The 26,623-nt window shown below is 34.5% G+C and overlaps 2 protein-coding genes across 2 annotated transcripts in view; one reads left to right on the forward strand and one right to left on the reverse strand.

The window, feature by feature from the left end:
- The window catches only part of LOC128986939 (lysosomal alpha-mannosidase-like), a 91,548-nt gene extending 77,353 nt beyond the window's left edge, over nucleotides 1–14,195 (forward strand). Inside the window, exons 4-18 of the mRNA XM_054407558.1 lie at nucleotides 18–203; nucleotides 638–843; nucleotides 1,537–1,673; nucleotides 2,489–2,622; nucleotides 3,048–3,261; nucleotides 5,724–5,920; nucleotides 6,462–6,646; nucleotides 7,516–7,784; nucleotides 8,618–8,834; nucleotides 9,411–9,528; nucleotides 10,360–10,630; nucleotides 11,184–11,322; nucleotides 12,071–12,285; nucleotides 12,515–12,667; nucleotides 12,986–14,195. Coding sequence (XP_054263533.1) covers nucleotides 18–203; nucleotides 638–843; nucleotides 1,537–1,673; nucleotides 2,489–2,622; nucleotides 3,048–3,261; nucleotides 5,724–5,920; nucleotides 6,462–6,646; nucleotides 7,516–7,784; nucleotides 8,618–8,834; nucleotides 9,411–9,528; nucleotides 10,360–10,630; nucleotides 11,184–11,322; nucleotides 12,071–12,285; nucleotides 12,515–12,667; nucleotides 12,986–13,189 — 2,845 coding nt within the window. The 3' untranslated portion in view covers nucleotides 13,190–14,195. The remainder of the gene's footprint in view (nucleotides 1–17; nucleotides 204–637; nucleotides 844–1,536; nucleotides 1,674–2,488; nucleotides 2,623–3,047; nucleotides 3,262–5,723; nucleotides 5,921–6,461; nucleotides 6,647–7,515; nucleotides 7,785–8,617; nucleotides 8,835–9,410; nucleotides 9,529–10,359; nucleotides 10,631–11,183; nucleotides 11,323–12,070; nucleotides 12,286–12,514; nucleotides 12,668–12,985) is intronic.
- Nucleotides 14,196–15,462: 1,267 nt separating this feature from the next.
- LOC128986712 (epoxide hydrolase 4-like) lies at nucleotides 15,463–24,777 on the reverse strand. The gene is made up of 7 exons (XM_054407206.1): nucleotides 24,519–24,777; nucleotides 20,956–21,080; nucleotides 19,973–20,085; nucleotides 18,896–19,064; nucleotides 17,857–18,017; nucleotides 16,999–17,196; nucleotides 15,463–15,757 (listed from the first exon to the last, which is right to left on the reverse strand). The coding sequence occupies exons 1-7, from the start codon at nucleotides 24,720–24,722 to the stop codon at nucleotides 15,663–15,665; spliced, it is 1,065 nt and encodes a 354-aa protein (XP_054263181.1). The 5' UTR covers nucleotides 24,723–24,777; the 3' UTR covers nucleotides 15,463–15,662.
- Nucleotides 24,778–26,623: the final 1,846 nt, after the last annotated feature.

The raw sequence follows: 26,623 nt of genomic DNA on the forward strand, positions 1-26,623 counted from the left end.
ACTTTATCCTATTCCAGGTTCATTTACGTTGAGAGTTCGTTCCTGTGGCGATGGTGGCAGGAACAAGACGAGGACAGTCAAGCGTTAGTCACCAAACTCGTACAGGAGGGACGACTGCAGTTGGTCCACGGAGGATGGTGTATGAGCGATGAAGCAACGCCTCATTACTCTATGCTCATCGACCAGATGGCCTTCGGTCTCAAGTAAATGCTACTACTCTATGTATCTGATAACCCACACCTACTTTAAGGTTGTTTAATGGAGTCGTGGTTAAGGCTTGCGAGTAGATAGAGTTACAGAAGCAGTGGTTTAATCAGGGTACAGAAACATTCCATACTGTTTAACGTAACACTTTTCTTCCTTCACAAGTTTTTTGGTTGCGATGAAAAATAATCAACGTTCAGTGTAAACAAACAGCTGCTCAAAGAAGTAAGGGAGGATTAGACCGAGTCGGTGACAGATATCCAAGGTTCCTGACACCAAGTTAGTGTATTTAGGTTTGAACGTAAAAAATTCCCTCGGTCCAAACAAGCACACTGTGGACAATCTACAAGTAAGTTACATGAGAAAACAATAATCTTATTTAAATGTTCAGTTTTAAGTTACTTCCATTTCTCTCAACTCCTGATTACTTTAGGTTCCTCAAGGAAACTTTCGGGGACTGCGGAGTTCCAAAAATCGCTTGGCAGATTGACCCGTTCGGCCACTCTTCTGAGGTCGCACTTCAGTTCGCTGAGATGGGTTACGACGCGGTGTTCTTCGGAAGGATTGATCATGAAGACTATCGAGAACGAACCGTCACCAAGTCCATGGAGATGATATGGCGACCTGATACTTCTACAGGTATGAAAACTGTCGAGTTACAATTAAAAAAGATTAGACATGAAATAATAGGTTTTGTAATTTGTTGAAAGTAATATGGTAGTATCTAAAAAACCTGAACAGGAATTATTACATCTAGGATTTACTCACCTTATTGACCGAACAATAAATATTGAGACAAAAGCGCAAGGAATAGAATAACACAATTTATGATACTAAACTTCGTTTGATCTTTGTATTTCTTGCTCGCAAATTTGTTTGCATTACCCAAACTGAATGTCTGGTACAATACGTTATCAATAAGCTACAATCTAAACTTGTGGAACTCATAGAAGGCCAGTTCATTGCACTCAAACGCTTTGTAGGCCAGCAGCACTGGCGATAAAACATTTTTTTTTTAACACAAAATGTTGATTTTAAAGTCTGCTTAGTGATAATACCTAGTAAGCAACTTTGAAACTGAAATATTTCTGTGCTGGCGTGAAGAAGCTATCTTGCTGAGCTTTCCTTCAGAAAAGGGTTGGCCAGTGGAATTGGCAATTGGAAAAAGCAGCTTATTTTGAAAGAATTCTGTGCTATTTACATAAAAATGTTGTCAGTACAGCTGGAAAATCAATAGCAAAGGGTTTTACATTATTTCGTTAAACCGTAAATTAAAATCCCCACTTACTTACACAACTCTAAAGATAAATAAACATCAACGTTGTTTGACAGGGGAGAGAGGAGAGCTGTTTACGGGGATCCTGTACAACCTGTACATGCCTCCTAACGGTTTCTGCTTCGACACATACTGCTCCGACGAGCCCATCATGGACAACCCAAAGCTGCACGGGTACAACGTCAACGAGAGGGTAAGCTAAGCAGTCACTGTCTTATTTTATTTCCTTCTGTCTTTTGTACTTTTCTATTATTTCAACCTCACTAGTTTAGTTTTTGTTATTTGGTCAGGCCAGGTAATGTTAACTTTTGTAGTTTCATGAAAAGGTTTTCCTCAAAATGTCGGGGATCAGCATTTCATTCATCTCAAACTATCGTATTTAAAGAATACCGTACATAAATGTTTTGCTAACAAGTACTGTTCCTAACTACGGACTTGAACTATTGACCACAGATAAGTTTCTACACCTTGGAATTTTAAACAGCCACCATTTTGGCTAGGATGAACCTTTTTTTGTTGAATTTGCAAAACCGTGTTCTCTTAATAGAGGCTGTTAATTTGATGTACCTCTTATTTGCCTATGCTCTTATTAAAGATTTCCTTCTGACTTCTTGTTAGCTGTCCCCAAGGAAAAGTTGATAAAAGTAGATACTTCAAAAAGTAGATACTTCATAAAGTAGATACTTACTTAGAAGTAGATACTTACTTAGAAGTAGATACTATAAGGAAAAATTTGTTGCAACAATCTGTAATAGTTAGAAAAAAATATTGATCTCAGACTTTTTGAATCGTCTGTATAAGTAATCAATTTTTAAACGTTAACTGTCCCTATACTGGTAGAAAAACATCATTAATTGAAAGCCCAAATGACAAATCAAATCTGGGTCTGTTAACACCTCTCTTGGAACCAAACACCTTGATTCAAATTGAATGCAGTTTCCATGTAGTTAAAAACGCTTAAAATAAACTACGATGAAAGATTAGATTGTTGAATTTGATTTGTTTCAGATATCAGACTTTGTGAGGGAAGTGCGTTACTGGGCCGAGTCCTACAAGACGAGACACGTACAGGTGACAATGGGAGGAGACTTCAACTACATCGTTGCCTCCTCGTGGTTCAAGAACATGGATAAACTCATCAAGTAAGAACAAAATCCACGAGTGGTTCGTGTTCATTTTGCTTTATGGATTCTGATTCTTTGTCTAGAATAATAATTAAAATCTTGAAGACAGTAACATAATTAAGGTTGGTGGGTGGCGGGAAGGGTCTACCATATGTTTAGTTATTGATTAATATAATTTCATACCACTCACTCAGTCCTCCAGCATAACTTTCAAAACGTTCCAAAATCCTTTTTTTTTCATGTCTACAAAAATCTTCAAAAATATTTCGACTCTTGTCCAAATACAGTAAATTCTCCTTTGTGGGTAATAATTTCGCTTAGTTTGATTCAAAAATTAACTTTTTACAGAAAATTGTATGATTGTAAATATTTTTGTTCGGAGATAATGACGTAACTTGTAAATATTTAAGTTTAGAGTTTTTTACCAACTATGTCGTTTCCAGATACATCAATGCCAAGTTCCCAGATATCAACGTCCTGTACTCCACACCAGCCTGCTACGTGAAAGCCTTACACGAGACCAACACCACGTGGCCTGTCAAGGATAATGACGACTTCTTCCCTTACGGAAGTGACGAGCACACTTACTGGACTGGGTACTTCACGTCTCGACCCAACCTGAAAAACATGGTCTACCGTGCCAACAATGTTCATCAGGTAAATACGTGTTAAATTTACTACACCTTAATTTTACTGTTACTGCAGAGTTTGAAAATTTACAATAAAAACATTCTCTTATGTTTTTTTTTCTTGGTTTAGTGTTTTGCTCATCGTATTCACGTTTCTCTTGACATGGACAGTGGTGTAGTGGTGAGAAAACTCTTGGGAACGGCGTTCACGCTCTGCTTTTCCATAACACCTATAATCTATATAATTAATTCGCTACATGAAACTTTGTCGGTTGAACTCCTCCGCCATTTCTTAGCCGATTTTATCCATTAACGTCTCATTGGAAAGAGCGTGTCGCGTAGATTTGCAAACTTTCCTTACATTTTTGAAAAAGTCCCTTGGCCTCTGCCCCATTGGCTTTGAAAGTTCCCATGTTATCCTTATGGAGAACACAATTGTTTACATTTTGATCAGCTGTATAATTTAATTGCTGTTATTTATTTTTCAATACAAAGTCTTTTAAACTCATCGGAAATTATGATGACTTTTATTTGTTTTAAAATAACTACTTTACGGCTTTGGAATCGCTCGATTTCGAGCAACGTGTTTACTAGTATCAATTAAATTGTGACTCAAGTTTTTTTCCCGAGACGATAATGAGTGTTTCCGCACTTTAAAATTCACGACTACACCATTGGGTATCATCGTCGTTATCAAATTAAGATGGGGACACCTTCTATGTGTGTATTTTAACCCAAATGCCAGTGAAGGATGAGTTTAGAATGGAGTGAGATGATCATGATGATATCAACCATTTCAATTCATCTTCTACTCTTCTAGTCCAGGCAAATTAGACAAAAAAAAGGCAGTGCTCCCCAAAAAATCGTCTAAAGCTGGAAAGTGTTTTAATACCTTTTGGGGGTCCCAAATAACAGTTCTGTGAGTTTGCGACGGATTCTGATGTCTGCTTAAGTTTTGGGAGTCGAAAAACTATGAAAATTTTGCACTTTTTTCAGTTTTTCGCTTTTAACTCCTAAATAACGAATCCTACGGAAAATGTTGTTCAAAGGAGTCTTTTAGTGCATTAAATTCTGCGTCGATTGGTGTTAAATACGTCAACATCGGCCGAGCCGTTTAGCCGCAATAGCTTTCTAAAGTTGGGTCATTTTCATCAACATGGCCAAAATTTTATTATTTGACCAGTTTTCGGCTTACAACTCCTAAACGACGCTTGCTATTCAAAAATGCACCTGTAGTTAGTTTGGAAAACACAAAATTCTGCGTAATATGTTTTTTACTAATGAATAATGGTAATTGATTGCTATCTACTTTGTATGGTCGCCATTTCATTGAAAAAATATTAAAGTTAAAGTTGGAAAATTTTACTAAAATTAATATTTAATATTAATATTTTTTCAATGAAATGGCGACCATACAAAGTAGGTAGCAATCAATTGCCATTATTGATTAGTAAAAAAACATATTACGCAGAATGTTGTGTTTTCCAAACTAACTACAGGTGCATTTTTTTATAGCAAACGTCGTTTAGGAGTTGTAAGCCAAAAACTGGTCAAATAATCAACTTTTTGGCCATGTTGATGAAAATGACCCAACTTTAGAAAGCTATTAGGGCTAAACGACTCGGCCGATTTTGACGTATTTAACACCAATCGACGCAGAATTCAATGCACTAAAAGACACCTTTGAACAACATTTTCCGTAGGATTCGTTATTTATGAGTTATAAGCGAAAAACTGAAAAAAGTGCAAAATTTTCATAGTTTTTCGACTCCCAAAACTTAAGCAGACGTCAGAATCCGTCGCAAACTCAGAGGAGTCTTATTTGGGACCCCTAAAAGGTATTAAAACACTTTCCAGCTTTAGACGATTTTTTGGGGAGCATATGTCTAATTTGCCTGGGCTATTCCACATCTTAACTTTACTTATTTTTTAGTACCTTTCAACTTCAAACTATAGCTTATTCGTGCATTTTCTTTAAGGATCTTTTGTGAGATCATGTTCACCAAGTCGATGTGAATTTAGTCTCCTCCAACTTGATTTTTCTTTCTTTTTCTACTTACCTTTCTTACTTTTCTACTACTTTCTTACCTTAGTCTTTCATCTTCTTCTTTCAATCCGTCACTTAACGCTTTCCCTTTAGTCTTCTTCCAATTCCTTCTTGTCTTATGTCTCTTTACTTCAGGGTTCATTTATTTATTTATTTTTTTGTTTCATACAAACCGCATCCAGTGTTCTTTTAAGCAATTTCGATCAAATATCCTTAACATAACTATGAAGAATATAAGTGGCTATGAACGAATTGGCTTATTTTAGTATTCTACTAACAATATTTTTTTAATATTTTCAACATCGTTGTGTCATAAGAAACAATGACAATCTTGCAGCCCAGAACCCACTTAACGTCACCAATATACAAAGGAAACAACTAAATTTTGCTCTAAGAAGATTTTGTTAAATTTTTTCACCTTTTCATAAATTTTCTTTCTCAAGGCTATGAAGCAGTTGGCCACTTCTCTCAGTCCGGACACGCTGGTGGAGGAAGAGATGTTGATGAACCGAGCGATGGGCATCACGCAGCATCACGACGCGGTCTCTGGTACCGAGAAACAGCACGTGTCCGACGACTACGCTCTCTACATCAGTCAGGGGCTGGATGCATCGGAGAAGATATTCTCTGCTGCTTACAAGTAAGTGCGATAGTTGGGAATGTAGTGTCAGATGACTATGATGTGTTAGTGTTCTTTATTTGCAATCTTGAAATTAATAAACTTCTTGTTGAACTTTTTTGGCTTTTTTACATATTTCCATATACCATATAGGGGGGCTATATGGTATATGGAATGTTTTTGTCAACGTGTTTGAGTTTTTGGTGGAAATATCCGTTTTGGGTTCCCCTATAAGTAGTTTTTGAAGTGATGTTTATGTGAATGTGTAGAGAGTTACAGACTACATCTCTTGACTACTCTCAGACCGATTAATTTTTTTTTTTAGTTTGAAAAGTAGTTGAAAATAGTTTAAAATTAGTTGAAGTAAAAGTTTGAAGGTACTAATCCATAGTATCTCCAGGGTTTTTTTTTCATTTTTTTCATTTTGATTTTTAATGGTGATTTTCTCATAAATTAACCGAAAATTGTATAAAAAATTGCTCTACCGGTTTTAGCTAATGGGAGAAATTATGTGTCAGATTGCTGATTCCGTTTATTTGTATTTTGCTTGTCTTTACTACAGGTCGTGGCTAGGCCCAGACTTGCCTCTGCAGTCGTTCTGTCGCTTGGCCAACATCAGCCAGTGTGAGGAGGTGGACGGAGCCGCCAAGTTTACTGTGTCCGTCTACAACCCTCTGTCTCGTTCCCTGAATCATCATGTCAGAATACCCGTCATGCCAGGCAGCTACAAAGTCATCGGACCTACTGGTGAGTCTAGAAGACATTGTAAGTTAGTGGCTAGCAGCACACTATCGCCAAATGTTTGACTCCAGTTGTGACGACGAATGCTGCAGAATTAAACACACTCGCCAATGTTCGCCGAACATGCTTGCTGGTGGTTAGAAATATTTTAACTTCCGGCACTCGTCTTTGCTCGTCTCCTTTGGCTCGTCCCAAAAACCGACAAAAAATGGAGCACAGGCGAGCACAAATTATGGTGATGCAAAATATCTCTAACGTAAATGAGTAGACCGGGTACACTATCGAGCTTGCCTATATTCGGCGATAGTGTACTGCTGGCATAATAGGAATGTTCTTCCGTGCTGTTGCAATTAGGCAAAGTAGGCATTTGCGTTTGCGGCACAAAGGTTTTGGATAACTAAAATTGTGGAGATAGCATCTGTAAATGTCACAGAGGCGAAATCATGAACATCTCTCTCAATCGTGTAGGTATCTACCCATTTCTTAACAGAAAATATGTTAAAGCATCTTTTGTGTCCCTTTAACTAACTCAGTAACATAAAATAAGGTAGAAAATATAATTATAGAGCACATTCTGTGACTGGCAAACAACTGTGTTCTTTTTTTATAAAAATTTGGCGACAGCTGGTCCTTATAGATCGGACATCTACTTCAGTATCCAATAGTCTTCTGGGGAGCGAGCTGGTCTAGTGAAAGAGCTCAGGGCTTCAGAGCACAAGGTCCCACGTTAAAATCCCGTCAATCACCAACGGATTTTATCTATGATAATGTCGCAAACCTCTAGTAATAGCCTGAAGTAGTGTGTAAATAGTTTCGGATTGAACCCAGCGTCCTAGGATGTGAAGGTGGGACCTAAAACAAATTTTTTTCACTAGGTGAAGAAATCCCAACAGAGTTAATCCCGGTGCCACTAGAAGTACAGAAGGTGCCGGGCCGCAGCACAAACACTTCCGTGGAGCTTATGTTTACCACTGAAGACCTGCCTCCTCTCGGACTGCAGAGTTACCATGTGGAGAGATTCGAGGGAGGAACCATCCCTTACGCCGAGCGACAGAACCTCTCCCTTCCCCTGCTCTCGGCCAATCAGACGGCTCCGTTTGAAACATCCATGGAAGTGCCGGACGACATTGTGGTGGACAACGGAGTGAGTATAAATAGAGCTGTAGGATTGTGGATTAAATGTTTGAATAAGATGGATCAGCTGTGTAATGGAAAATTCATTAAATTTATCCAACTGGTCACTCTACTTCAAAATTTAACTTCTCTAGCGCTTAAAGAGGAAAATAAACTACTAAATTTTTATTGACAAATTGAATATTGGCGAATGTTATCCTGATGAAAAGACTAAGAATGTTTAGAGAAAAATATTTTTTTTGTAAACTGGAAACATTACTGAAGTGGAATAATTGTATATGGTAATCTAAATCCAATGTATGTTTGTTTGTATGTATGTTTGTCCTTTATGGACTCCGAAACCGCTCAACAGATTGTAATGAAACTTTCAGGCATTATTCAAGGATGGTTTGTGTGAAGTTTGGTGCAGATCCGTCAAAAGGGCTCCGCCCCAGTGGCTCTGGTGTTTCCCATGTTAACCTTATGAGTACCTACTCATATTTAAATGGAATTAAAGAATCTTAACAGCTGGTTAATTTGATTCTGTGATGTTCAATAGCATTAAAAAGTTAATAGGTTTACCAACAGGGTGCAGCACTATATTTTTCTTAATTTATGACAAAAGCTAATTTGCAACCAAAAGGTGTGAGCGTAGCGAACAAACTTCAACCAGGACGTGATTGAGCCATGCGAACGAGCTCATCTTGAAAATGAATGAGCATTGACATAAAACCACATTAGGACAGGACAACGTCTGTCGGGCCAGCTAGTAACAAATATAACACTGAAAATAATCATTTCACCGAGTAGTGCAAAAAACTGGGTATTTCTCAATACATGTTTGTGTTTATCACTCATTTCCAGGTATTGCGACTCATTTTCAACATTTCCTCGGGCCACCTTCAGTTCATCGAGCGGGATGGAGAAAAGTGGGCGTTCCACCAGAACTTCTATTACTACGAAGGTTCGAAGGGCTACAACTACAACTCGTACAACCGAGCGTCCGGAGCGTACATATTCCGTCCGGCCAAAGAGGAGGTTGTTCCTATCTCTACCTACGCCAACATCTCTATCTTTAGAGGTAAGGTACGCTGACTTTTTAAGTTAATGGGCATTCTCAAGAGGAAATTACTGGAATCATAAAGGTTTTTGTGTTTCTCCCTAAATTAAAGCATAAAAATGGGTCTTCATGGAGCTCCTGTCACAGCCGAGCAAGCTTATTCAAATTGAAGATCAACATAGCAGTCTTTATTTCATCTACAACTATTCTAACTAGTTTCCACTCCTATGATACAAGTTGTGTCATAGTATTAAACACCGCTGTGAAAGAAAATTTAAGTTTTGGCAATGGATTTCAACTACGGTTGATTCACTTCCCACAGAAAACCTAATCACCAAACAAGAACTATAAAAATATATCAACATATCTACTATGACATTAACACAATTAAGTATTTAGTTCTGATCTTTTGCGATCCTACTCATACTTTTTTGTGTCTTTCACAAGCTTCTTGCTTGCTATACATTTCAGATTCACAATTAATGTTTTCTTAGATATTTCTCTTTCAAAATAAGTTACTATAATGAATCATTTTGTTGAAACCCACTTTCCTCTATTGTTAGATAGAACTGCAACTTTCTATAATGATTGTTACAGGCAAACAAGTAACGGAGGTCCATCAACAGTTTGGTCCGTGGGTCAGTCAAGTGATTCGTTTGTACAAAATGAAAGATCAAATAGAGATGCATTGGCTTGTTGGACCGATCCCTGTCGAGTAAGTATTATGGCACGGTTGTAGGAGATGTTTGAGTAATCTAACAGCTGTTTGTGAAAGAGCAAAAACATTTGCAAACAATTTGTAGTAAAACATTTAGACGGATGCATTTTAGTTGCTTTAAAATGTTAAGGTAAGTTGTCTTGCACTTAAAGGATCAAGTGTATTAAACAAAATTGAATTGGTACAGTACTTTGATATTTTGGTATAGCAATTATACATAGGTTTACAGTGCGTTCAAACAGCCATGGCACCTGAGGGATTAGGAGGCCCCAAGGGTTTCCATGGGGTCTCCTAATCCGTCAGGTGCCACGGCTGTTTGAACGGAGTATAGGTTATTTCTAGTTGTACGTTTTAAAATCAGAGGGTTATCAAAAACTTTAATGAAAGTTCATCTTCATTCAGTACTGTTTTAATTTTGATTTTGACAATTGTGGATATAATGTACCCTAAAATCCGTCCTTTCTTTATCTTCTAGGAAAACTCCAAATCGTTTGATCATACAACTGTATTTTGTAAGGCCTTGTTCATTATTGCATAGCACATTGTGAAGGGGGAAGGGATGGGCCGTTTAGCTAGGCAATACCTTCAATTCAATACAATTCAAAGATAATTTATCCAAAGGTATACAAAAGTATACATGAATGGTGTATCTATTGCCCTTACAATAATCTACTGATCAAAAACCGAACCAAACACAATTCTTAAATACTCTACATTTCAAATCATTACAAAAAACGACATAAGAACTTAATTATCTCCTAAATCAATCCTGTATTGTAAATAATGTACTTTCATTGATAAACTAACGTTTAAACATAATTTCCTCAGCAAGTGGATCGGAAAAGAGGTCATCACCCGCTACAAGACGCAGCTACTTAGTGAGTCCAAGTGGTACACGGACAGTAACGGACGACGGTTGGTCCAACGAATACGCAGCTTCCGCAAGTCTTGGAACCTTACTCTCACTGAGCCGACGGCCAGCAACTACTACCCGGTCACGTCTGCCGCTGTCGTTCTCGGCAACAAACATCGGCTCACGGTGCTTACGGATCGTCCCCAGGGAGCTACTAGTCTTGTCGACGGAGAACTTGATCTCATGGTTAGTTTATGTTTTCTCTCGAGGTTAAAATATTTTAAATTTGTTTCACTCATTTTTTTTTGTGCAGTCAGTAACATGTTCTTACAAACTGCAATTTTACCATAGTGTTTATTTGTATTAAACTACATCAACGCGATTGGCATTTTCAAAATTTTTTGTAAAAGTTCACTTCCTGGTATAATTTATATATCTAACATCGGGGAGCTAGCTGGTCTAGTGGTAAAACACTGAATTTCAGCCCCTGAGGTCCTGGGGGTTCAAATCCTGCCAAATTACCAATGGATTATATAATTATATCTAATTCATAATGCCACAAGCCCTAGTTCTAGCCTGAACTAATTTGAAGTTTCTTCATTTTTTTAAAGATAGGATAATGTTTTTATTGCTCTGTATTCATAGAATCATTGGCCTATATGGGCAATAGCTTAATCTCCTATTTTTGATCAAACTTCCAAAACTAAAGTCCTGGATTGTTTAATTGTTTGCTATACTCAATGAATGAAAGGTTCAAAATAAGTATGGAGGATGAAATAAGTTGTATTTTGTTCCGCAGCTTCACCGCAGACTGTTGTATGATGACAGCAAGGGCGTCAGTGAACCCCTGGACGAGCAACAGTTCGACAAAGGTCTCGTAGCTCGTGGAGTTCACATTGTACAACTCAGCAAGGCCTATAGGGAGGTTAACTCATCAGGTAATTCATTGTCCGTGTTTAACACAATAAATCATCTATGAGTTCTGTAAGCTATTTGTCTTTTGTTTGTGTGTTTTCCACAACATTGGTTATGTTTACGTTAATTTGTAAGGCATTGGTCCAAACCTAATCTGAAGGAGATAATCTAATCTGAAGTTTCATATTTCAAAAAATAGTATTACAAGGATTTGTTTTAGGACTAGCTTTCAACTTACATAAATGTTGAACTCTATCCAAATTACCTATGTCAAAAAGGATCCATATGAAAGAAAGTGTAATGTAATATATTATCACATTTCATTAGCAACAGCTTTTCTCACCCGTTCTAGATGACCTTTGAAACAATAACGAATAAACTAAATTAATATTTACAATGAAAAAAACAAACCTAAGAACATTTTTTTGTTCTTGTTGCAAAAAAGAACAAATTATTGCATAATCAGTTTTGAGAAATTGTATAAACGTAAACCATTTTTGCCTCTTGATTATTGGTGTTTATCCCGAGAACATTTTACCACCATTTGTGGCATCTTCAGCAAGGAGCAACAATAAACTAAACGTATGTTTACATTCATGTAAATATTGACAAATGTGTTTAGCATTAGTGTTGCGCTCTCTGAAGACCACCAATTTTGTAAAATTTGTTATTCCAATCATTAAGCGTTAATAATGATCTGGAAAAAAGTCTTGAAACTTCAATGTCCATAAACACACTTAATTTACATATATAAATATAAATTTTTTACAGGCACGAGTAGAGTAGTACCAAGGGAAAGACGAGCTTCAAGCCTCGCCCCCGCCCCCCCTACTGCCCCCACCACTACGACGGAGCCGATGTACAAGTATCGGGACGGAGCTGTCCGACATCGTATCGAGGCCCTCAACCTTGTCTATGGACCTCTCCTTACTTTCGCTAAAACTTCTCTCTCTGCGTCTGAGTATTCAAAGAAGTTCAGAATGAAGGTAATATTTCTATAATTAATATTGAGATAATCAGATCAAAATTTAATTTAGTATATACAGTAAACAAACAAAAAATATTTTAATTCACAAATATTTTAATATAAACTAAAGTTTCAATGTAAAATACGTTACAATTATTTGGTAACAAACTTTGCTCATATTTTTTTAACATAACCGTTCACTTAGTTTTTGATTCTTAGCATTGAGTTACGATGGTGGTTATTTTCAGTACACAGGTCTGCTGAGGAGTCCGTTGCCAGACAACATTCACCTGTTGACACTAGAACGCTGGACTAACAGCTCGCTACTTCTACGGCTGGAACACCTTTTCGAAGCTTCGGAACACCCTACGCTCTCACAGCCAGTTACAATTCAGCTACAGGTAATTCTTCCAGTCTGCACACCCTAACCAACCAAACAATCTACCAATCAACCAATCTATAAGTAACACAACCTAACCTACTTGTGATCCAAGTTCGCTTACACCTTATCCCGCTAACATGTTTGGACGGAATATTTCAATCCCACTACGAATGCTCTCTGAGAAACTGTTCCGTCCTGGGACATAGCTACTATAGTTTTACATTATTCTGAGAGATTGTAGCGTCGATCCAATCTCAAAAGACTGAACGTCCAAAAAAATTAAGTATAATATGGTGTAGACTTATTTTTAACTTACAACGGTGCCTTTTTATTCCAGAATCTACTGGCAGACTACAATGTGACGAAGGCAGTCGAACTGACTCTAGGAGCTAACGAGGAGGTGGGCAAATCTCCACGACTGTCGTGGCGTCACGAAGGCTCTCGCGTAAACGTCATACGCAAGCCTCTTACTAACGATCTCTCCGTAACGTTGGGCCCAATGGACATCCGCACATTCCAACTGTTTACCCAGCGAGCGTGATCTTTGCCGAAGAGCCGTCTTCTTCCTCAAGTATGATTCTGTGTCGCCGTCGTGCACTAACGTGTCTGTAGTTTGTACTTAGAATAAGAGATTAGAAGACTGGAGGACGAATATTGTACAGGAAGGAAAAACTATTTTTATAGCAGTCGCCCACCGAAATATGATTTGTCCTTCACTGTACGATCAGTTTATTTTATTTTTTAGATAAAAGAATCAATTTACTAAAATAATGTATTTTCAAAATTTTTTTAGAAATTCTATGGTGGATTGTAAGAGTTTTTAGCAGTATCGAAATACTAAGGGGCGGAAATGAGAACATTGCGTTGTTGGTTCTTTTAAGAGATTTCCGAATTAGTTTATTGTAAATATTTAGCACGCACAATAGATGTTTAAAAGTAGACACCGAAATAGCCTTTGAAGCAAATTTTTGTAAATATAATTTTACCTCTGGGGATCAAATATTCTGTTTTGAAGAAAATAATTTCATAATATTTAGTGATTACACTAAAATCATGACCTTTATTGGTTAGCTTTGCATACTTTTTGTAAGCAATTATATCAGAAATACATTGTTTAAACATCATGTCTATTTTTATTGTTTTAACGCTTTGTTTTATAATATTTCTGAGTGACGTTAAATTGTTGTGATATTTATAATAAAAAGTTAGAATAAAAATTATTTGTATTAATGTTTTTATGGAACTTCATAATGTGAAAATAATGCTGTATACCTAAGCTTTACTCACATTTAATCAAGTTTTGTTTTGGTTTTAATTTTGACACTAAAAATTATTTTATATATAATTTATAATTGATAGAAATGTTTTTTAAATCTGTTTCAATTATTTACACTTTATAATGGTTTTACGTCAAAATTGTATTGTTGTAGTACTGTAGTTGTATATCTTTACTTAAACCTATAAGAGCTTGTGTTTGTATTAAGAATGTGTTTATTATTTATTGTGTAAAATGTGAAAGGAATAAACTGAATGATAAGAATCGTAAATACAGTTTCTTCTTTCTTAAACATTAATTATTTAGGAGTTAGTGGAAGGAAATCGGGTAAGACACAACAGAAAGCTATGTTTGTGAAATTACATGTTGAAAATGATTAAATGGGCTGGGCACGGTTATAAAGAGAGGATGGTAATAGATAACTTTTGAGAGAGTAGGAGAAACTAAAGAAGAGACAAGAGATTGAGAAAGATGCAGTGGCTTTAAGAGTACGAACATCCCCTCCACAGCGTCTGGTGGAGTCTGATGACGGTTTGAACTCTTTCCGGCACACAAACCTCCAGTTATCTTGAATTGCCTCATCCAAGGCTAAGGTTTTGACAAGGAGCCTCCTTCCTGAATCTGGTCTTAAATTTACGCTGAACACTAACAATAGCACTAACAATTTACGAGCAAACTCAAAATACTTTTTCTTGTGTTGTAGTAGCGATTTTTTAAACAGGCTTTGTGGTACTCAACTGAGACCAAACATAACTTTGTGAAAACAAATTTATAAACATGCTCTTCCCATTGTAACAATCAGCTGTTTGACATTACAGAACCAGACGTACCAACCGTTTAGTTTTGCACCATTCTTTTTTAATAATCCTGTATAATATTTAGGATTCTTAGAGTGATTGAAAAATTTTTTGAAAAGTATAAGAATCCTTTTTTACCTTTAGAGAAAAGAGTCCTAGCTTACTTGGGAGAATTAAGAGTCCTGGGGCTAATATATACACAATAAGAATACAAAACATGGTACTTATATTTCGTCCCGGTGTAGGTTTTCTTCCGAGAGAAGGTTGAAGAGAAATGCTAGAGTTCATAACTGAAGTGATCTTCAGAGTAGTCACAAAAAAATACTAGACACCATGATACTATACTATAAAAAAAAACAAAAAAGTTTTCTGTATTTACTCAACACTTTTGGGAAAACATGCTGTTATTTTTCCTAAAAGTGTTGTGTAAATTCATAACACTTTTTTGTGTTTTTGTATAGTATAGTGTCATAGTGTCTAGTAATTTTTGTGGCCACAGTTGGCAACTCTGAATATCAGGATGAAACATCAGTATTATGTTTTGTGTTCTTTTATTGTCTATCTATTAGCTTCTAGACTCAAATTTTCTCAGGTAGGCTAGCTGAACTCTATATTAAAAAAAAAAATCGTTACTAGCCAATTGTATTTCCTTAAAATATAACTTGTGAGTGATTATGGTATTTAATTAATCAAATGTTTTTTTTTTATATTAAAACATTTACTATTCAAAACATTAATCACACTATCACAAAGCATACAAATATATAATTGGCGAAATACTTTAAACTTACATAAATATTTTCATTTTTACAAAACTATATTTTACATTTTTGAACTTGAAAAAAATACAACTCTAACAATATTCAACACTTATTTAAGTAATAATGCTGAAACTCAAAAATAATGTCTTACAAGAAGGGGACACAAACTCATACTTAAAGCTAAGATTTGCTCTGATTTTGCACTTTCTTCAGAAAGAACCTCATCTCATGGTTAACAGTGACTGGATCGTCTTGTTGGACGAAGTGGTTTGCGTCTGTGGAAAAAATAAATTATACGTTTTAAACTAAAAAAATAAAGCTACATCTGTTATGAAATAAAATTATGTTTCATGATGAAAATGCTTCTGAATTGTTGAAGGTCAACCTCAAGCAATCCATTATAAAAAAAAAACCATTCGAGGGAATACAAACAGCTGTAGTCATCGCAACTGCACACAACTGTTTGACAGAATCACAGGTAAAATTGGTCTTCAATTTCAATTTTGTTTAATCCTGTAACATAATATTTACAGGAATACTTTGACTAAAATCTAACTACATGATAAGGTCACTGCTCCAATCATGAGAAGCTGGTAGTTTGTTGATAGTTGAAAAAGTTTCCCCTGATTATTGGGTGATTATTAAATGACTCTGGATAAGGAAACAGCTGATCTTAGTCAGTAACAAATGCTAGACAGGTCTTTCACTTCAGTCTAAACTTTTCTTGTATTTATATTCAGCACAAATATGTACACAAAGTATGTTGTTCTTACCATAGACAAAAAGAATTAAATATAGACTGTCAGCCGTGCTGCGGTTACCATCGTTACCATAGGTTCCGGCGCACACCGCTGTAGTTTACGTAGCGCGTACGCCGTAAATACATGGCGCTCCAAGCGGTGTGCGCCAGAAGCTATGGTAACCGCAGCACAGCTGACAGTCTATATTTAATTCTTTTTTTCTATGCTCTTACTGATGTTCTAGAGTGATTAAGGACCTTTCTACATAATGTAGTAATAATAAAAATAATCTGCTATCATGAAACTAATTCCAAGTAAACTATAAGTTTATGTTTTCTTTCAACAAAATATTTAATATTAAATTTCTTTAGTTAATAAAGACCTGTGTATGAAGAAATTTGTACACCTTTTCCTTAAAGGTGTTTATATTGTTTGTAAAATATATAATTGATTTTGGTTCATTACTTAGGCCTACATCTAGGTGTGTATTTCAAACTGAGTAAGAATGCAAGATGAGTGTAAATTGAGCAATATACTATTTAGGTTTGTTATTGTATAAGGTCAGCTGTTTTTTTAGCCAGGGTCATTAATCAGCTGAGTCCAGTTTTGAACCGTCAAAAAAATTCTGACTTTCTTAGGATTAATCATAAAATGATCAGAAATTTCTTACCAAAGAAACTTGTTTTTTGTGGTTTCTTGTAATTTATGTAGCCCAAAATTGTATTTACTAAACTGTGTGTAGAAAATAATAAAAATTAACTAGGGAAAATATTTACCTTTGACATATACAAGTGTGCTGTTTGCTACAAGTCCGATAGTATCTTCTTGGATCTCCTTGTCGATGTAAAGATCTCGATCACCAAACAGGATCAGTCCCGGAGGGAAATCCGGAGACTTCCCGAGTCCGGAGAGGCGATCCCGAGAAGTCAAGAGGAAGTTGGCTCTGTAATAGTTGATAGGGGCTGTGAATCCACCTACAAAACAGGTCAGCTGATAAAAAAAAAATATTAAGAAGTCGAACTATTTAAATTTTACACTGTGAACGTTAAAATAGAAGACTGTACAAATGTACTAAGTACTTAAAAATATTTGGGGTTTAAACAATTATTGTTTATCATAACCTTGACAATTTTTAATTAATCTTAAGGAAAATTTAAATATAAAAAATTTTCAATCTTAACTTCATTTCAACATCTAGCTTTGGAGTCAACCTAAAGTTCCAATGAAGAAAATGTACATGTTTTCTTCCGCAAGATTATTAGGTGATAATGGGGTTGTTGTTGTTTACTTATAAATACCCAACGTTCTGTTATTGCTTCTAAAGCTGGTTGAACCAATATTTGTACAAATCAGTTTGTTGTCTCAAATGCTTGTTGACCTAAGTTAAGTTAGTTATTTCATTTTATATATCAATTTTGAATTTTACAAATGTAATATTACCTTTTTTTTGGAAATGCTATAAACAAAAAAAAACTACCTAATATAGGAAGATTTGAAGGAAATTACAGATTCTGATCAGGCATTTTTATGGCAACAATCATGGCTTTGCACATTTTAAAACAAACTTAAAAAATAGCACTGCAATTTGAAAAACTATCGTTAGTTCGGATATTTCAAGACAAATATATTCATACCTGGTTTACCGAAGTAAAACTTGTACGCCTCAATGTCCTCATCGGTTATCGGGGAAGGAAATTTGATGGATTCTTCTCGTAAACTGAGCTCAATAGTCTTGAGATCGTCCATGCTACACGACAGTTCCGGCAACCAAGGCAGTTGGAAGAAGAAAATGTACCTTGGGACAGAATAAATATTGGGCTATAGTTATTGTTATGAAAATGAAGTTTTTAATAACCATAACTGAAATACATCCTACTTTTCTAAGGAAAAATTCCTACACATTTTCTCTATTCTTATCAATGTCCTATCTAATTATGGTAGCCATCGCTTCAGCCGTTTGCTGGACGGTCGGACGACCTCAGTCTTCCTTAAGCCCCCTTCTTGTGCAGACAATTCCAATAATGTTTCCAGATTTTTGTTTCTTAATTTTATACTTACTTGCATACTACTGTATCTTACTACCGCTGTATGTGATATGTACATGTATTGATGTATTATTGTGTTACTATCTTATTGTATTTAACCGCTTTTATGTTTGTATTTTTTTTTTTTTACTATACTGTTCTGTGGATGGTTTTTGGTTTTATTTTCCAAGCTACGGCTAGGGGTGTGCAAAGCTTGTGTTGTTTTAATTTTTTTTTTTTTTCAAACTTTAAACATTTATTATAAATATTACAAGACAAATAAATCTAAATTACAGATATTACTAAAAATTTTGATTCTTTCAATATATATATTGGATGCCTGCTCCATCTTCGAATTCTCTAGCTTTTTTATACTTTTTTTATATAGTTTTTTATATAGAATACTTTTTTACCTGTAAAGGTAGTCAGATTCCAGATCCAGAAACTTAAAAAAAAACTTTTTTACCAGTTATTGACGGAAAATATCTACAATAATATCTTAAATAACTTGCACATCAAAAATTTACTTCAAACAAATCCACAGAGAAGTAAGATACAGAGGAAACATTCAATGGTACACTTAAGTCATGTCTAGCACTAGTCGCTCAAAAGGTTTCACACCATCTGAAGATCTATTTTAGCCACTCACCAACTCTTCCTAAGCTGGGAAACGCTTTTCTTCAGATATTGATGGAAGGCCTCTGGATGGATGGAGTTCATGATGATGTAAGCGTCAAACATTTTAGGTTCCGTCAAGACCAAACTCCAGGCGACACAGCCTCCCCAATCATGAGCGACCAACGTACAACTTTTCCTACCTAGAACACAATACGTATTTTCACATGGAAAGCTCACCAAGTTGCAGAAAAATACTGGTCACTAACAATATTGATTCCAACCGGAACCAATATAGGTTCTTTTGAAAAAGAAGAACATGTCCCCGTCACACGACACTATTGTATCTATAACAAGCTGTACCCGCGGGCTTTGCCCCGTTTGAATTCATAAGTATTAATAAAACTATTGATGTACTGGGTTGGGTGGCATTTCAAGTGGCTTTTCATGGTTACAACGAAGAACAATATTGGAGGCATCAAATTTGTCCATTACTTGGGAAGTCTATTGTTCCAGTGTACAGGATGAACAACAACTATGCCTCTACTGGTATCTCAGAAACTTAATTTAGGGAAAATACTAAATAGAGAATTTTAATATTTTCTTATGACGTTAAAAGTATGAATTACACTTGTTCAAAGATAGCCGGGCAACTATCAAATTTCTTACTGAACATCTTATATTTTATGTTTGTTTTGGAATGTAAACGCAATTTAAAAACTGTCTGTCTGGAGTTACAGCATGTTAAACGTCGAAAAAGTGGTTTTTGCTGCGTACATTCTGCATCTTGTAGCTCCTAAACAAGGAATTTTAGAGGGGAAATGCGAAATATAAAAAATTCTAAAAATTGCATCTACATACAAGGAAGCAGGGTGCAAGGGAAACTGTCCTGAAAAATTAACTATTGCAATTTAGGCATACCAGTAAAGGTAGTTTCAATTTGTCTTAACCAATCAAAACTTCTGTATTTTTAGAGCAAGAAATAAGTAAAAAGAGAAATTCCTGCATTGAATAATTGACCAATAATTAGAAATAAATTAAACGTATTGGACAATATATGAATAAGTGAAGAAAGTAAAATAAATTAGATTGTGTTGTTTGTATAATTTACCTAAAGCTTTGATCAAGTTTTTGATGTCTGCATCAAGAAGTTCCAGTTTGTAGTTTTTCTGCCCAACTGGTTTCTCAGATTCACCATAACCTCTCATGTCTACAGCAACCACCCTGTAAACAAATTTCAATATTCATACAAAAACTTCCCTTTAACTTATTTTGGATTGATAAGATTTTCCAATTCAAATATAATTTAACCCCAAAACAATAGAATTGAGATATAATAAGTACCTAGTGTTTTCAAAAAAATGAAGAGAGAACTTATACGGTATTGAACGTTTAAAATTTTTTAGACAAAGTTCATTTCCCTACAACTGTGTTTTTGTTTTGTGTTCCATAAAAACTTTATGTATGTATAACAAATCGTTCTACGAGGATTGACCTGATGATGTGACTGTTGTCACGAAATCGGTCGTCACTAGAAGAAAAAAGGATATTAACAAGGTAACAGTTTATTTTATTATTTTTATACAAAATATCTTTCATAATGTTGAGATTAAACTTAATTTCCAAATCCACTGATCAGATAATTAATTCGTACCATACTTTGCCAGCTATATAACTCTATTCCATCACATTTTCATTGATACCTTACCTATTAACATTAGGTAGGTAATCAATGATTCATTTGCTATTTCATTACCTGTTTGCTATAATGAAAATACCACAACTCACAACTAATTGTCAGACCATAATTTCTTTGTCATCAAACCATCAATATCACCAAAGTATCTCTATATCCTGTAATTGTACTCTCTACTCACACAAAGACTAAACTTCACACTATCATGATTTTTTTTCAAGTACATTGTTTGCAATGGTAAATTTTTTCGCTCAAGAAATACTGCATACGTTTTACATCACTGGTTAAAGCACCAAGATTCACATGTTTAAATTATATTTTATGTTTTATATGCAACTTGTTTATTTATCAATCAGGAAAATGTCACAATTAAAAAATATCATGATACTAGCACAGACCAGTAATCTGTAGAAAACTCCTTGATCTGATGTCTCCATGAGTACCAAAACTCGGGAAATCCGTGTACGAACACCATCAGAGGCTTAGACTTATCACCGGCCTCCACGTAGTGCAGCTTGATGTTCTGTGACAAAAACAAATTAAGTTGTATTTGTTAATGCCAATATAACCTAAACTTGGCAGCTGGTCAAGTGGTAGAGCGCAGGACTTCAGCGCCTGAACTTCGGTCCCTGAGGTGCCGGGTGAAAATCCCTCCAAAATGACCGATAAATTTTATCTAAGTGATATTGCCGTAACTCCTAGGTCTAGCTTTAAATAAAGTGAAACACGGGCTAGAGCCTATGTTAGGACAAAAAATGAATATGAGTTGTTGCTGTTACTAGAAAATTTAAGTTAAACGTGTCCATTCATGTTTTAGCTACCTGTAGCTAAATTATTGGGGAGAGTTCTACATGAAGATCTAAGTCTAAATCCACGATGACCAAATTTAGTATCAGCTGTATCAATTAATCTAAGTAGATTATAAATTAACAGTTTTTATTTTCAGCGTTGTATGTAAAAAGTAAATTGTTTATTGAAAACTGAAAAAAAAGGTTTTTTGAAATTTTCTATTTTTAAAAACCAGCTTTGAAATTTAATAGGGTTTTACCAGTATTAATTATAAAAATTAGCATTCAAAAGATTAAAATCAATTCTTTTATGCTCACAATTTTTATAGAACATTTTGTAAAGACAAACAAAATATATTATAGGTATTTAGTAAAAAATGTTTAGCATAACTACAGTGTTAAAAAAATAAATCAATTTGTAAATTTGTTCCTGTCAAAAGCCAAGTTTAGCCAAATCTATTGATTTTTTTAAATTCTTGAAGTGTAAAAGAAACTCATATCTAGAGATAGTTATATCTTACTCTCTTTAGATTAGATGTATCAAAGTTTTCAATTACTACTCTTATAGTTTATTATTATCTTGTTTCATTTATTGCTGATATCGGCTCTTGACATCATTTTATTTGACGAAAAAAATGTTAAATTTGCTAAAACTAAGAAGTAAAATACAGAGTTGTTTCTGTAATATAATATGTGTACCTATCTCTTTTCTACAGTAGATTTTAAGAACCCCATTTTATTATGCATTCCCCTGTTAAAAAGCAAAAGTAAATTTAAATACTCAAATTGAACTAAAACCATAGGTGTCTTGTGTTGACTTCACATTTCGCAGAAATGACAAAACACAGTGTAAACATATGAGTCATACGTGCATGTGTTAGTACATTTAACACGTTTGTAAACCAAACATGGCTTTACCTTTTATGGTTTGTTAACCTCCATCATCTTCAATGTTTCCCACATGAGTCGAATGCTAATAATAGAAATTGTGAATAAATTATCTGTGTATATTAAATCCGCTTCCTCTATTGGTAATTCTGTAGACAAATTTATTGATACAGATTGCTGGATTGCTTACAGTGTTTAATTACATTTTAGTGAAATAAATTCTCATATCTGACTCTTATGCACAAGTCAAATGTTGTTTATTTTAGTTTTTCCTTCTTCTTTAATTTGTAAAAAAATATATATGAAATGGGAATTGATAGTCAAGGAAAAAATTAGGAACCGAAAGTCAAAACCAGAAATTTGTGTAGGTCTGCTCAACAGGGCAATAGTGAATCCCAAGCATCCAATTAAAATAATTAAATAAAATGGAAAGCGTATTGCGGAGAAGCGATTTTCTGCTTGATCAGTGGCGGTGAAATTTAGTATGTTAACCTCTTATTATTCTAAACAAAATGGTGCAATGCCATAAAAATTATGGTTCCAAAGTTATAGCAACTTTTGTGATTTTCCCTATAAAATATCATGGTTACCCCCACCACTTCCATGATGGGCTGTTGACAAGCTAATGGGAGAAAGTATGTCAAATTGCTAATACTATATTTTAATTACATTATCAGGTTTTGTTATTTTGCAATTTTGTGATAATTTCATAAATACAGCAAACTTATTAATTTAATGGCCATTATTTTTCTAAATCAATTTCAGATTTTGGTTTTCTATTGAAATTTTATTCTAGGTTAATTTCTTGTGAATAAATCATTGACCAATCCGATAACCAGTCATTAAAAATACTTTACAGTCTAAACATATTTGAACACCGAAAGTGCAGACAACACAAAGTGAACCCCAAGGTCATTCATTATACAAGCGAAAATATCAAGGCCAGCTGGATAATTTGAAACCACCAAAATTGCAGCGGTGCAGAATTGACCTTCGCATTCCTAAACATAGTTTATCAGGTTATATTCAATATGAGCCACAACCAATTCTAAACGGGAGTTGTCAGTTCTCCAAACATTGGTATGAACGAATGGAAATTGTTAGATCAGCTGTTTAATTGTTGTTTCCGAACGTGTAGTGTTTAATTCATTTAGGCTGAATATCATTCAGTTTATTGAAATGTGAACGTAAAATATTTCATAAAAGGATCAAATATTCATTTTATAGCTTTTGATTTTCTTAACCATATATAGGCCTACCAATGAAATTAATTAAAATTAAAATCAGGACTTTAATTCGTATTGGGATTGATTTGATTTGATTTGTTAATAAAAAGTATCAGACTTAGTTTATTTTTATTATATTATTTCCAAAAGAAAGCACTGTTTCAAAATCCCTTCCCTTGTGTTTTGGTAACAAAAGGGATCGCATTTAATATAGAATTGAAGTTATTCGACATCACTGACCTTGTCAAACTCATGTAAAGTAGGTCAGTATAATTAAAAGTCTATATTTATCTTACCAGCTGATATTCTAAGTTCGGCGTAGATCTAATGTCTTCACCATGTGATTAATCTAAAAAATTGTTTCCTTTGGTTTACTTACACAAATTCAATTCAGATTGTTCAACAAATTAGTCCACTAATTGATTTCGTTGTGGTCATTTTTGTTCCAATTTATTTTATTGGTCCACATGCATGTTTATTATTACATCGTGTCATTTTGTTGGTAATATAACTTATTTAGCTTAAAATCAAGTTTGTATACAGTATTATGGACTATAAAGAAAAATGATACCTTTGGTGCCTAATATTTTATGACAATACTTTTCTCTAAGATGCCGATTTAAGATAGGTACACGAATCTAAAAAAATAAACTTACAAACTAAAATAAATCTTTGGTTTTATTAACTAACTCATTATATTATTTATCAAAACTAGACCGATTTCAATATTTTTAATAACATTTAAGTATCCTAAGTTTTAAAATTTTAAGGTTACACGCAATGATACATGTAGGCATATACAAACAAATATTAACTAAAATCAAACGTTACATGTGGTAAATTTGGAATTTCGAATCTAATATCTCAAATAGAATATAGACCTACTGTGAACTTACATTGTGAGTACAAATTTTAAGCGAATGAGGTTATGTTTGTCTGTGATCTGAAAGACCGTCTAAATTGTTTAAGCAATTGCCAATTTTTAAATTAAGTGGGCCGTATTTGTTTCGGATGTCAAATTAAATTTGCGTTTGTTAGCCTACACAATAAAACACATACCTTCAACTGCACATAACGATGATTCCCGAGAGTCGGATCGTTCAAACACTCGGGCGGGAGTTCCCGAGGGATAACGGCCCAGAAACGATCCCGGGGGTTCTTCAGGAACCTCTGAACCAACTTGAAGATGAACCAGAGTCCGTGTACGACCGTCAGGGAATACCCGATGACCAATTCTAGGCAGTATTCTACAGTGAGAGGCATTGCGATGTCCGAACTGTTAGAAGGCACAGACGGGACTGAAAGATAACCTAGAAGGTCGAGTTTAGGTAAAGATCGCGCATTTCCGGGAAAGGTTTGTTTGGACGTGCAAGAGAGATAACGTGCAAACTAAACTACTAAGTCAAACTTCTCAACATTCTTTATTTTAGTTTTGTAGAGAATTGAATTAAAATGCAAATTTGTGTACGTGCTTGAAATAAACTATATATGATCAAACAGGTATTGAAAACGTAAAGAAAGATGAGTTTAATTGTGGAAAAACTGCCTGTTCGTCTGGTAATTTAATTTGTAAATGCTAAGAGCAAGGTTTTATGAAGAAAATCGTCTTTGGAATTGTAAATATGGATTTTAAATAGTGGATAGATTTGATACAACAAAATTTCTGAACATTGTTTTATGCATCAACGAAAAATTCAGGGAACTTTTATCACTTTATGATTTTACTAAAATAATATTTGGGTTGGATAAGGCCTAAACGATACCTTTTTCACCCAGGTTAACCAAAATTTGACATATTCCTATCACATTATAAATAATATGATTACTCAAGTTAAAAAATAAAAATAACCTATTAACGTATAAAAATTCAAAACTGGCCAAACACTCTATACAAAAAGACACATAAGAAATAGATTTATTATAAGCTTAAGTTTTGAAATCCTAAGATTACAAACAAATTACTCTTAGTAGTTTAACCCTTAAAACCTGTTAAAATTCCATGTATTTTTATCACGTTTCCCTCATTGTAAATCACAACAATCTGAACTAATTTAAAACTAGTTTCGTTAGACGTACAGTAATTGTATGCAAAAAACAAACTTTCTGTTTTTAGGTGCAACTCTCAAAAAATCCACCCAAGCCGTTTTCTGGTTATTTGAAGTGCAAAGGTGTTTATTAATTGTGTTATCCCATCTCGTTCGTTACTTTTTGTATTGTTTGGACAATTTTTTGGTTTTGTTTGACTACTACACAGTTTAAAGTTTTTTGTGTGGTTTTTAATAATTGTGATCTCTAGTTAGACTGTTTTAGGTACTTATTCACTTGAGAAGGGAGTTAGATTCCATATCCCAAAACAATGTGAAAACTTAATTTTGATGGGAAATTTTTCCAATAACCTCTTTAATGAGGAAAGGGCTAGTCTGGTATGTGGAACATTAGTCTCCAAAGTTCTAGGTTCAAATCCCGCCAATCTATGGATTTTATCTATATGAATGGCTGAACCCTCTAAGCTTAATGTGTATGAACCGTTCCAGGCTAGTCTTGTAAAATAAACTTCTTTAAGGGGAGTCGGTTGACCCCCTGGGCAAAAAAATCAATTTTTTGTATTACTGATATTTGTCCCGCTACCCATTCCGGTTAATTTGAGTCCAAAAACATTAAAATATATTAAGAATAAACTGAGTTATATATTTTTTTGTAAATGGATGACAAGTATGTTTCGCAGACAATTAGGGCTACTACTGTTGTTGTCTTTAAATGACAATTACCGTAAAAACGGGTTTTTTCCATATAAGGTGCATTTTCTCAGTAACCAAAAGAGATATCTTGTTATTTTTTTATTGTTCCTTTTTTAAGTGCACACAAACAGACGGAGAGATATTTTAGGTTTTAATAACTGCAAAATAACAAATACAATTATTTCATTAAAAACATGGATTTTTATATCATATTAAAAAATATATATTAAAAAATTAAAACAAAAAGTAATTTTAATAGCTCTCCGTTAAAGTGTGCCCAGCCTTTTGAGAAAAAAGAATTATTGCAATATCTTTAATAGTTTTTGAGTAAATGTACCTTGAATTATTTGCTTAATTTAACATAGGGAAGATAGGGCAACCGACTACCCTTAAAGGTTTACACTCACTATCATTAAAAATAAACGT

Source organism: Macrosteles quadrilineatus, unplaced genomic scaffold (genome assembly GCF_028750875.1).
Source record: "Macrosteles quadrilineatus isolate MER2022 unplaced genomic scaffold, UCM_ALF_1.0 Scaffold_2__2_contigs__length_208266976, whole genome shotgun sequence".
In the NCBI taxonomy this organism is placed as follows: domain Eukaryota; kingdom Metazoa; phylum Arthropoda; class Insecta; order Hemiptera; family Cicadellidae; genus Macrosteles; species Macrosteles quadrilineatus.